The 12217-nt window shown below is 43.3% G+C and overlaps 1 protein-coding gene across 1 annotated transcript in view; it reads left to right on the plus strand.

The window, feature by feature from the left end:
• The window catches only part of MINDY4B (MINDY family member 4B), a 37137-nt gene that overhangs the window by 19348 nt on the left and 5572 nt on the right, over positions 1 to 12217 (plus strand). The window contains exons 9-10 of the mRNA XM_045037435.1: positions 1981 to 2053; positions 2654 to 2815. Of these exons, the coding sequence (XP_044893370.1) occupies positions 1981 to 2053; positions 2654 to 2815 (235 nt within the window). The remainder of the gene's footprint in view (positions 1 to 1980; positions 2054 to 2653; positions 2816 to 12217) is intronic.

Below are 12217 nucleotides of genomic sequence, written 5' to 3' on the forward strand. Positions count from 1 at the left end.
TTGTCTCTATGATATGCAAAGCCCCTTTCTTGGCACAATGGGAAATACAAATAAAAGAAGAGATGGCCTGACCTCCTTCAGGGTCCAATCTGGGAAAGATAGGAGTTATACGTAGAGATACTGGGTATGTCACAGGGGGTACTTAATGTACCAAATGAGGTGTAAAGACGAGGAGTCTGGAAGATTCCAGAGGAGGAAGGGTCACCAGTGGATAGACTAATCAAGGAAGGCTTCTTAGAAGAAGTAGACTTTCTTTTGGGCTCTGAAAGGAAAATAACCTTTCAGAGAATCACAGAGAGATACAGAGTCTCTAGAAAGGAAGAGTTACAAGCCCTGAAGCAAAAATCTCCTAACACTTGTCTTTTGCATAGCATCATCACATTTTTGTGGTCTGTATTATTAGCTGCTTAACAGTTTTCTTTATTTTTTTTTTAATTTTTTTTTTCAACATTTATTTATTTTTGGGACAGAGAGAGACAGAGCATGAACGGGGGAGGGGCAGAGAGAGAGGGAGACACAGAATCGGAAACAGGCTCCAGGCTCTGAGCCATCAGGCCAGAGCCCGACGCGGGGCTCGAACTCACGGACCGCGAGATCGTGACCTGGCTGAAGTCGGACGCTTAACCGACTGCGCCACCCAGGCGCCCCGTAACAGTTTTCTTTAAATCAACACAAATTTAAATATTAACTTCTTCCTAAACATTAATATCTTTTAAATCATGTATTTGTTGTGCTAAAGAAGAATGTATTAAGCACATCCACCACACGGGTTTTTTTTTTAATTTTTTATAACATTTATTTATTTTTGAGAGACAGAGAGATACAAAGCATGAGCAGGGGAGGGGCAGAGAGAGAGGGAGACACAGAATCTGGAAGCAGGCTCCAGGCTCTGAGCTGTCAGCACCAATCCCCACGCGGGGCTCGAACTCACGAGTTGCGAGATCATACCTAGGCCCAAGTCAATGCTTAACCGGCCAAGCCACCCAGATGCCCCCACCATATGGTTTTTTAAATGCTCATATCTACACCACCTAAAATCACGCCACACTTAAGGCAACACTGCCCTGAATTACATCTGATGCCACCAAGGCACTCACCATGCTGGACCCAAGCTTTTAGTTCTTACTCAGGAAGGGCATGACTCCAGAGGCGCCTGGGTGGCTCGTGTCTGACTCCTGATTTCAGCTCAGGTCATAATCTGACGACGGTTCATGAGCCTGAGCCCTGCATCAGGCCCTGCACTGACAGCGTGAATTCTGCTTGGGATTCTCTCTTTCTCCCTCTCTCTCTGCCCCTCCTGCAGGCTCTCTTTCTCTTTTTCTCTCAAAATAAACAAACAAACTTAAAATTTAAAAAAAAAAATTTTTTTTAATAAAAGAAAGGCATGACTTCAGTCCTGTGAACAGGTTCCTTCAAGAACACTTTACAACTCATATACCAGAACTCAGCACCTCTCCCTAAGCGAGAGCAGGAGCCACATCCTGCCTGGACTTTCGATCGCCTGGGGTGGGACCCCAAGCCCCGGTCCCTGGTGAAATAGTAGAGGCAGCCCTTCTGCAGTCAACAAATGGGTTTAACCCCCAAACTAGTATTTTCCACTTGAACAGTCTGTTCAACTCTGTCTTGAGCCAGGACTCTCTGTGCCACTACCCTAAGCCAAGGGTCCCTTGTCACTCAGAGCAAACGGTTTCTCCACTGAGCCCAGCACCCACACAGGGATCCTAACGTGTGAGATCTGTCACTTCACCCTTCTGCCTCACCACCTGTCAGCATCCCCCAACTTCACCCATAGCTTTTCCCATCACCTCTGCAGCCTGGGTATTAGAAGCTTTTCCGGTGAGAGACGCAAAGGTGCAAGGCACATGGGAGGGACAGTGACTAGGCAAACCTAATGTCGGGAGGTGGAAGAAGGAGAGGCCGTGGGTTCCTGGTGCGGTCACCGTCTCTGACTGAAGGCTGATGGCATCTTGCATCCTACAGGCTTCAGAAGGACCTAGATGCTTCCAGCACTCATCTGTTACAACCACATGCTGGGGGCTTCCTGTGCAGGCAGGTAGGTTGAGAGGCTTTGTCTTTCTATTATAGAATCTGAATTAGGCTTTTTTTTTTTTCTTCAATTAAGCATATTCGCTCCCCAAGCGAAGAGTGATTGGATTATCTTTGAAAGACTAAGAAGATGCTAATGTGAGTTTGCTCTCAGAGTCTATGTTCCAATTTCTATTTTACCTCTGAGAGCCCCACATTCCTGACGTTTTACAGACCTGTTAGGAAATATCTTGACAGGACCTACCAGGAGTCCCTAATCATGGAAAGAAAAGTACGATAAAAACATCTTCGCTTATTGCTTCTTAAATCACAAGTATGGAAACCAGAGTTTATGAGAAATGTAAAGGGAGGAAGGGCAGTCAGATCTAAGTGGGGCCCGTGGGGAGTTATTGTGTATGGCTCCAGAAACAAAGTCAACAAACTTCTGTTTTAACCCTACCAAATGTTTACGACATGTTTTTCCTGAATTATGTATTAGGTGATTTCCATTCTTTTAAGTAAAACTGGTGACCTTGCAGTGGTTATTAAAAAAAAAAAAAAAAAAAGAAATTAAGGCCTTTTGTCATTGCTACCTAAAATATAAATATTTGTAAAATGTGTCAACTAGGCAGTTTTGAACATGATTTTAACTGGAAGAGCGAGTCCGAATGTCTTCAATGGCTGTCAGAAAGGAAAGTCTCAAGAAATATTGCACGGGGTCCTGACCCGCAGTGACGTTGGATATTTGTGGTGGGGTAAGGACACCTCAGAGGATGACAGGCTTTCACAGGTGAGTGTGTTTTGATTCTCAACCACACAGCCAGAGTGTCAATATTTTGACTGTTTTTTAGGGTCATTATTAAGGCAATGAAAATCCGAGCTAACTTTTTCCTTTACTATATTCCTGCACATCTCCCACCCCCCACACATATGTACACCGAGAGACTTTCAGAGTCTAAATGTAAATATCTAAGTCTACTGTACTTGTGTCGTATTTTATTTTATACATTTTTATGCATATAGAGGACAGGTCATACAAGTAATATGCAAATAATTTTTTGAAAAACAATACTTGAAATATAACGAGATAAAGGGAGGGTCCCCTTTATCCCCACCCAGCTTCCGGCTTCCTTCTCAGAAATCAATACTGTCAGCCACAGATGGGTATCTTCCCAATCCTTCATTTATGCAAATGAATGCATATTTTCTACCTATTGCTTAAAGATTTAAAAAAAAAATCACTGGGGGAAAAAAGGGGGCCCCCTCCTCAGGAAACTCTTCTCAAGAAGATTCCCAACTCAAAGGATCGACAACCTCTGACAACGAGAAAGTAGAATGTGCTGTTGGAAAACATAACCAGAGAATTAAGTAAGATGTGATTCTGCAAAAATAAACAGGAGAGAGGGTGAGAAAGCAAATATACCCACCCCAAACCACAAATCAAAGATGCTCCTGTGATATTTTTCACAGAGATCTCCATCCTAAAACCCAGGGAAGGCGAGGCAGGTTCTGTGAAAAGCGACACTTCTCTGGAGTGGCCATGAAATTAGCTAGGATGTAATCCAATATGATGGTGAAAACGTCCCCAACCTCTCCCAATCACCAGCACCAAATGAGGGCCCTGCTGCTCAGTACCTGCCCGTCCTTCACTCTCCCAGTTCAGCTCAAAATCCCTTTCGTGTGCACAGGACTCCATGCTTTATAAGATCCTTTTATATCCAGAGCTTTGCTAGTCTTTCCTACTACTGTTGGTTCCAGCCACAATGCCTTATTCATGAAATCCATATGTCGTTACGCCTACAAAGTCATGAGTCTGATGTCATCAGAAAAGCAGAGTTTGACCACAGCAGAATTAAGTACATTTTGCATACAGGCGTGTTTAAAAGTTTGCTTATCATTCCTTGAGTTTGAAATCTAGGCCTATCATAGAAAAACGAGAAGTGACAGATAAGCTAAAAGTAAAAGAAATGAACCCAGTCCCATCACCCAGGGGTCAATCCTTTCAGAAATGCTCCCTTCTCTTTTTCTTTCTTATATAAATATGTTCTATTCTACTCTTCTGAAATCTGCTTTTCTCATTTAACACAAATATCTGTACATACAGCCAGTTAATGTATGTCCTTCATTATATTTAATGGATGCAAAGAGTTCCGCCGTATGAATGTGAAAGGCCGTACTTTGAATATACCCTGGACAGAGACGGGATTTGTTATTGTTACAAAATTCCTAATCACTTGGTCCCAGATAATCTAGAAAGCCCCCTTAGAATTTGATATGTATACTAAATAGGAAAACTAAGCCACAAATAAGGGACTTACAGATTTCGTTTTACATATTTTTCTTCTTTTTCAACCACGCATGGTCACTTGATGTCTGTGGTCGGGCACCTTGTACCCATCCTAGCCCGATAATATGCCAAGACTTAGTTTGGAGAAAAATGGAGGGGTACACGGAGGACAAGTTTCAAGGAATGGGGGCACAAACACCACAATAGTAATTTTACTGCTTTGTTTATTATTACAAAGCTTTTTTCTGCTATGTCACTACATTCTTATGATCAACTACAAGAGTTAAAACAGTGTTTCTCACATTTCAGTCATTTGAGTAGGTAATTCACAGCTTTGCCATATATCCACACCTGCTCCACACTCTATTACTTGATTAATATTTTTCTTTAAATCAAATCACTTTAGGGGTACCTGGGTGGCGCAGTCGGTTAAGCGTCCGACTTCAGCCAGGTCACGGTCTCGCGGTCCGTGAGTTCGAGCCCCGCGTCGGGCTCTGGGCTGATGGCTCAGAGCCTGGAGCCTGTTTCCGATTCTGTGTCTCCCTCTCTCTCTGCCCCTCCCCCATTCATGCTCTGTCTCTGTCCCAAAAATAAATAAACGTTGAAAAAAAAATAAAAATAAATCAACTCACTTTAAAATTTTAAATGTAACCTTTTCTGCAGTGGTAATACAAGCCACAGACTTGACGTATGATTTTGTTTCTAATACATATTTAAATAAATATTTTAAAAAATATTTTTAATGTTTATTTATTTTTGAGAGAGAGAGCGAGCGAGCATGAGGGGGGAGAGGCAGAGAGAGAGGAGGATAGAGGATCCCAAGCAGGCTCTGCGCTGACAGCAGGGAGCTGATGCGGGGCTTGAACCCATGAACTGTGAGATCATGACCTAAGCCAGTTGGACGCTTAACCAACTGAGCCACCCAGGCCCCTATATGTTTTGTTTTAACGCTCATCCCTATACCACTAACTTTCCTGCCACAGGCCACCAATCGGCACTTTGCCACACTTTGCAAACCTAGCATAAGAGTGAAGGAGTTTCTGTAACACGTGGGAAACAGCTCTGACCAGAAACCCAGGAGACAGGGTTGGAGGCTTTGCCCCGCCATCACATGGGTGTCACTTGGACCAGTCACTTAACCCCTCTCTAAACCTGTTTCCTTATCTTACAGTAGTGTCCCAACACCTGCTCTGCCACCACAGGACTGAGGTGAAGAGCGAACAAAATCTTGAATGCCAAAGCCTGTTGGAAAGGCAAAATGACCTATACACGTATAAATCTACAATAGGTGATAACGAATGACACTATAGTGCTTTATTTGACCACATTTCACTCACCATCTCCTAACTGTGAAGCTCTGTGTCCAGATATGGTGATGAGTCCTACGTGAGCCAGTACCTGTATATACACTGATTACTTTGGGAAGGATATAGGCAATAAATGCTAGAGAACAGTGAGCTCAACACTGGTTGCACATTGAAATCACCTGGGGAGTTTGGGTTTTTTAACTGACTTCATTTTTTTGAGCAATTTTTTTTCTCAACAAAATTAAGCAGAAGGTACAGAAACTTCCCATATACTCCCTGCCCTCACACATGCATAGCCTTCCCCATTATCAACATCCCCCACCAGAATGGCATACTTGTTACAACTGATGAGTCTACACGGACACATCATAATTATCCAAAGTCCATAGCTTATATTACATTACAATACTGATGTTGTATAATATATGGATTAGGACAAACTTATAATGACATGTGTCCACCATTATAGCATGATACAGAGTAGTTTCATTGCCCTAAAAATCCTCTGTGCTCCAGCTAGTCATCCCTCCCTCCCCCAGCCCCTAACAGTAACTGATCTTTTTACTGTGTCTATAATTCTACCTTTTTTCCAGAATGTCATATGGTTGGAATCACACAGTATGTAGTCTTTTCAGATTGGCTTCTTTCACTTAATAATATATAAATTTGAGGTTCTTCCATGTCTTTTCATAGGTCAATTGCTCATTTCTTTATGGTGCTGGATAGTATTCCATTGGAATATTATAAATAATATTTAATTGACTAAATAATATTCCATTGATGTGTCACAGTTTATTTATCCATTCACCTACAAAAGACATGTTGATTGCTTCCAAGTTTTGGCAATTATGGGGAAAGCTGCTATAAACATCCATGTGCAGGTTTTTATGTGGACTTAAGTTTTCAACATCTTTAGATAGATATTACGGAGCACAATTGCTGGATACATGATAAGAGTGTTTAGTTAGGGTAGCTCAGTCGGTTAAGCGTCCCAACACTTGATTTTGGCTCAGGTCCCATGGTTCATGGGTTCGGGCCCCGTATCAAGCTCTGAGCTGACAGTGTGGAGCCTGCTTGGAATTCTCTTTCTCTCTCCCTCACTCTCTCTCTCTCTCCCTGCCCCTCCCCTGCTCACACTTGTGTGTGCATGCACACGCATGCTCTCTCTCGCAAAATAAATAAACTTAAAAAACAAAAACAGTGTTTAGCTTTTTTAAGAAACTGCCAAACTGTCTTCCAAAGCAACTAGGCATTCTCATGTTCCCACTAGCAATGAATGGGTTCCTGCTACCCCACATCCTCGCCAGCCTTTGGTGTTGTCAGTGTTCTGGATTTTGGCCATTCTCACGGGTGTGTAGTCGTATTTCTTTGCTGTTTTCATTTTCATTTCCCTGTCATGGCCATCTGTATATTTTGTTTGATGGAGTGTCTGTTAAACTCTTTGGCCCACTTGGAGAGCTTTTAAAACTACCAATGCCCAGGTCATCCCCCAGAACAGTGTCAGCTTCCTGGGTATTGGAGCTGTGGAGACACACAGGGCCCCGCACTCAGAAGGCCTTGCCCTTGGTTTAATGCTTTGCTGTCACCACCCTAAAATTCTTAATAATTTTTTAAATAAGGGTCCCTGTGTTTCCATTTTGCACTGGGCCACAATTGCCTAGCCAGTCCTAGCCAATGACCTTGTTCTGTTTGGTCTAGAGAGCATCTGATCTTTGGAATTTTTAAAGCCCACAAGTGATTCTGACGTGCAGCCGGGTTTAGAGGCCTCTGTTCTAGAGCAGGGCTGTGAAGCCTCAGCGTGGACATTTTAGACGGATCATTTCTTTGTGGTGGCAGCTGGCCTGTGCATTATGGGCCGTTTAGATGTGTCCCTGGCCTCTACCCACTAGATGCAAGTAGCTCTGCCCTTCAATGTGACAACCAAAAAGGCTCCAGACATTGCCCAATATTCTCTGGGGGAAAAATTGCCCTGGTTGAGCTGATATTTAAAGGAAGGGGGAAAAAAATAATCTCGTTAGACTTAACTGATTAAATCCATGTGTGTAGAATTGGAAAACTAGTTATTGCAACTAAAATTACAAGAAAGTCTTTTCTTTCAATCGGTATCAGAAAGGTTGACAGGTTTCGCCTTCTCTGCAAGGCTTTGGGGACAAGTCTCAGACCTCATCTTAAATTAAAATTAAATAGATGTTTGCTAAATAGCTGCTCAGTTGCTCTGAGAAAAGGGACTATGTCAAAGAGTATGCCACAAAAAGACAGAGGGAGACCAAGAGAAAGAGAGTGTGTGCCTCAAAGGGTCAAGAATTTACAGAGATCCCGTGCTACCATTTTCTCTGGATCCTATTTCTCTCTATACAAGTCGGCTCAGCTGCTAAATCATGCTCTAAAGAAAATTACCTGCAGAGCCTAAAATATCCTCCAATAATAAAGTGGATGTTCTCAGGGACCTTAAAGTAAGTCAAAAGGCCAAGGCATAAGGTAAAAAAAAAAAAAAAAAGGGTTTTCCTGCTGAGAAGAGGGCAAAATGTGCCAGACATGGGACCACCATCCAAATGCTTGCTCACAAATCGGAAGTAGGACAAAGCATGGGAACTGCGCAGGTTAGCTTTAAAATCTACATAGAAATCAAATCTGCAATGCTTCTATCTTTTCGAAAAGTGACTCATGTGACTTTTCATCCTTCCTTCTTGGACTCAGTGTTCTCTCTCCGGGGAGACTCCTATGATCCTGCCCTCAGTGAAAATTGCCTGCAATTGTACCCTAATGGCTTGAAACCCTGAGGATGTTTATTATGTTGTCTCTGTCATGCACTTGGAAGTTTGGTCTCAGAACAAATGTATTAAAGAGCAAATCCTGGCTGGCGGTTAGTTTTCTTACTTGAACCACTGAGATATATGACTATGTTAGACATATACACATATACATGTAAACTTTTTTTTTATCAGAAGGTGCCTGTTTTATTGTGTATATCAGCTCATTATTTGGAGATAAAAGCAATCCATAACTCATCATATTATTAAAATAATTATATATACATACATATGTATATATATAATTCTACATATATTTTCACATCCCTGAAGATGGTAACTAAAGTATATATATGAAGCTCATTTACTCATTGGAATGCTAACAGCCTCTTGTATAGAGCACACACTATGTGCTAGGCTCTTTCTGAGCCACTGCAATGATGCCTTATTTCATTTAATCCTCACTCCTACTCAAAGGTGTAAGTGTCAGGTTTAGTCCAGTGTCTGTTGTTTGACCATTCATTTTTTTTTTTTCAACGTTTATTTATTTTTGGGACAGAGAGAGACAGAGCATGAATGGGGGAGGGGCAGAGAGAGAGGGAGACACAGAATCGGAAACAGGCTCCAGGCCCTGAGCCATCAGCCCAGAGCCTGACGCGGGGCTCGAACTCACGGACCGCGAGATCGTGACCTGGCTGAAGTCGGACGCTTAACCGACTGCGCCACCCAGGCGCCCCTGACCATTCATTTTAAATACAAGAAAATCTGGGCTGAGAAAGGTGTGGGAACTTGCCCATGGCCACCCGCTAGGCATCAGAGCTGGTGCCCGCACTCTGCCCACTGTGCCATGCTGCCTGTCGTTACCTTTTCTCGTCTTCTGATAGAGTGATAAATACAAAGTGCCAGTTGTTAGAATTATATCCCATCCTAAGTGCTTTTATAATCTATCGTATCTATGTACTTACATATAGATGTAGGCTTATTTGTATGACATCACCTGTAATATCTATTATAGGTACACAGATGTTAGACTCTAACATTTAGATGGTGGCAAAAGCACAGCTAGGGTTTAGAAGGCAGGACTCAACAAGCTAGAGCTTCTTACGTGGACTTCTGTGTTAAAGCACTTGCTTAGGTTGATCGTGGACTACCTGTACTTGGCGCACAGTCTGAAAAGTAGCTGCTCCCCTTCACCTGCCGGTTTGGCAGGCCAAGTCTGTCAAATGTGTGTCCGGAAGGACAAGCTCGGTGAGACTCAGAGTCGTGCTAACCAGAGGACCCATGTGACTGTGGTGTATCCAGAAGTCTAATAGTTCAGAGTCCTCTGCCCTAGAACTGAACAAAAGTCTGCTCAAGAAAGAACCAGATATGTGCTCACTTCGGCAGCACGTACACTAAAAAAAGAAAGAACTAGATGTGGTTCTAGAACAGTGCTCTCCGGCTCACTGGATTGAAGACCCCCACAGCCACTCGCCTTCCTTTCTTCTCTGAGTAGGGTAACCCCTCCACAGAGGATTCATGAATGCGCCCACTGGGTACATAAGCACTTTATGGGTATTTAGGGGCTCCTGCCTAGGCTGTGTGCTTCATATCAGCGGATTATACGTATCCACTGATAATAAAAATCCGTAAGAAAGGTTTCCGAGTTCAAAAGAAAACCAGCATGCCAACAGATTCTGCTGTCCTGATGAAACCCATCCTGTAAATGCTGTGTCTGTCTTCCTAAAGTAAATCTCTCCTTACTCTGGGATAAAATTGCAGAGGCTGCAAAAACACATGTCTTTCAGTCCCAATGTCACAACCCAGTGGGTGAGATTTAAAAAAAAAAAAAAATGGAGTTCTCATTAGATGACACGGCAAGCCCCCCCCAGAGCCCACCAGACTGACAGTTCTTACGGAACGCAGCTAGCTACCTACAAGATGAGGCACTATTTCGAAGCCTCCCGTCACTTTTCTATTTGAAGGTACAGGTTGGAGTGTGAGGTTCCAATACCTAAGTGAGAACATAAAGCAGTTTGAGTCTAACACCATCTGGAAAGCCTTAGGAGGTTCGCATTATCTTCGCACCTGCCACGGAGAAGAAAAAACCAACTCTGATTTTTAGAAGGGACTGAAGCCATTTAGGTCTTGCTGGAATTACTCCCCTGGTAGCCGTGGCACAGGGTACCACCATCCCCGCCGTAGCCTCTGTCCTCTCGAAATTCCCTTTAAAGGGACCGGTAGGAAGAAATCCAACCACAGAAGTACCACGTGAAGCTCCACCCACCACGTGAAGCTCCACCCACCACGTGAAGCTCCACCCACGGCGCTCTGTCGCTAAGGTGCTGACCCTGCGAACACGAAGACCTACCTGCACACTCGCTGAAGGAAGTTACATCAACTTTGTGTTCCAGGTGCAGAGATGAGAGCCAGACCACTCGTGCACGCGAATCTCCACCAGGAATCAGGGCAGAAAGCACAAATTTCCAACACCTTCCTCCCGTTCCAATTACCAGACTGGACCCTTGGGACTCTCAATATCAAGCTCATTATGCAAAAGCACATTGTAAGCACCATTGTTCTAGAAGGCGTTAAAAAAAAAAAAAAAAAGAATTACACGGACTCAATCCTTGCCCTGTAGTGTTTAGAATTTGTCCATCCCTCGTCCTGTCCTTGTAATTTTACACTGGCTTAAATGATACATGTTAGGAAAGGCTTCATTGCTGGATGTAATGCTAAACCTCTTGGGCTTATTATACAATGAGTGAACTTAAGGAGAAAGGTATTTTATTTATAGCGCTACTGTATCACAAGTTAATTTCCTTTTTACCATAGCAACATGAGGCAACATGCACAAATTCTGCATTTGGGGAATCTCACCAATAAAACATATTTAGAATGCTGCTTTTGGGGCTGGGGGTAGCTGATAAACTGTCTACCCAGAAGCAATACAAATTCTTAACTGAACGTTCCAGTCAAACACATAATGTGGTAAGCTAAGAAAAGAAGGGGATGGGGCATCTGGGTGGCTCAATGGGTTGAGCCTCTGACTTCGGCTCAGGTAATGATCTCACGGTTGGTGGGTTCAAGCCTCGCGTGGAGCTCTGTGCTGAGAGCTCGGAGCCTGGAGCCTGCTTCGGATTCTGTGTCTCCCTCTCTCTCTCTTCCCCTCTTCAGCTCATGTTCTGTCTCTCTTTCTCTCAAAAATAAATAAGCTTTAAAAAAAGAAAAGAAGGGGATATATACTTGGCTGGATTCAAACAGGAGGTGCTTGGCTTTGTTTTTGCAGGAATCGCTTTTTTTTTTTTTTTTTTTAGTTTATTTATTCATTTTGAGAGGGGTGGCAGAGAGAGAGAGGGAGGAAGAGAATCCCAAGAATGCTCTGCACTGTCAGCCCAGAGCCCAGTGCGGGGCTCAAACCCACAAACTGTGAGATCGTGACCTGAGCTGAGATCAAGAGTTGGACCCTTCCGACTGAGCCACCTAACGCTCCCCTACAGAATTCACTTTAAACCAGGTGTGTTCTCAGCCGTAATCTTAAGGCTTGCCTCTTAGAGTTAATACCTACACTGCCTTGACAGTCGTGCATGACATTTTCCTTTTCACCGGCATCTCTCAAGGCAAGTAAGGAAGGCTCTGCTTGCTCAGTGTGGAGTCTCTGTATGGTTACTTTGGGAGCTGGAGACTGTTGTATTTATAACTACTTCATTTTCCTCCTCCTCTAATAAAATCTTGAGGAGCTGTGAGTTCAGAAAACTGTTGCATTGTTGCATAAAGTAACAATAGTGTGCTGTCAGCACATTGCTGAGTGTCACCTGAGTGCCAGTTGATTTTTGCCTACGTTACAAAAACTCCAATGTCATACATGT

The sequence above is a fragment of the Felis catus genome, chromosome C2 (genome assembly GCF_018350175.1).
Source record: "Felis catus isolate Fca126 chromosome C2, F.catus_Fca126_mat1.0, whole genome shotgun sequence".
Lineage (NCBI taxonomy): Eukaryota > Metazoa > Chordata > Mammalia > Carnivora > Felidae > Felis > Felis catus.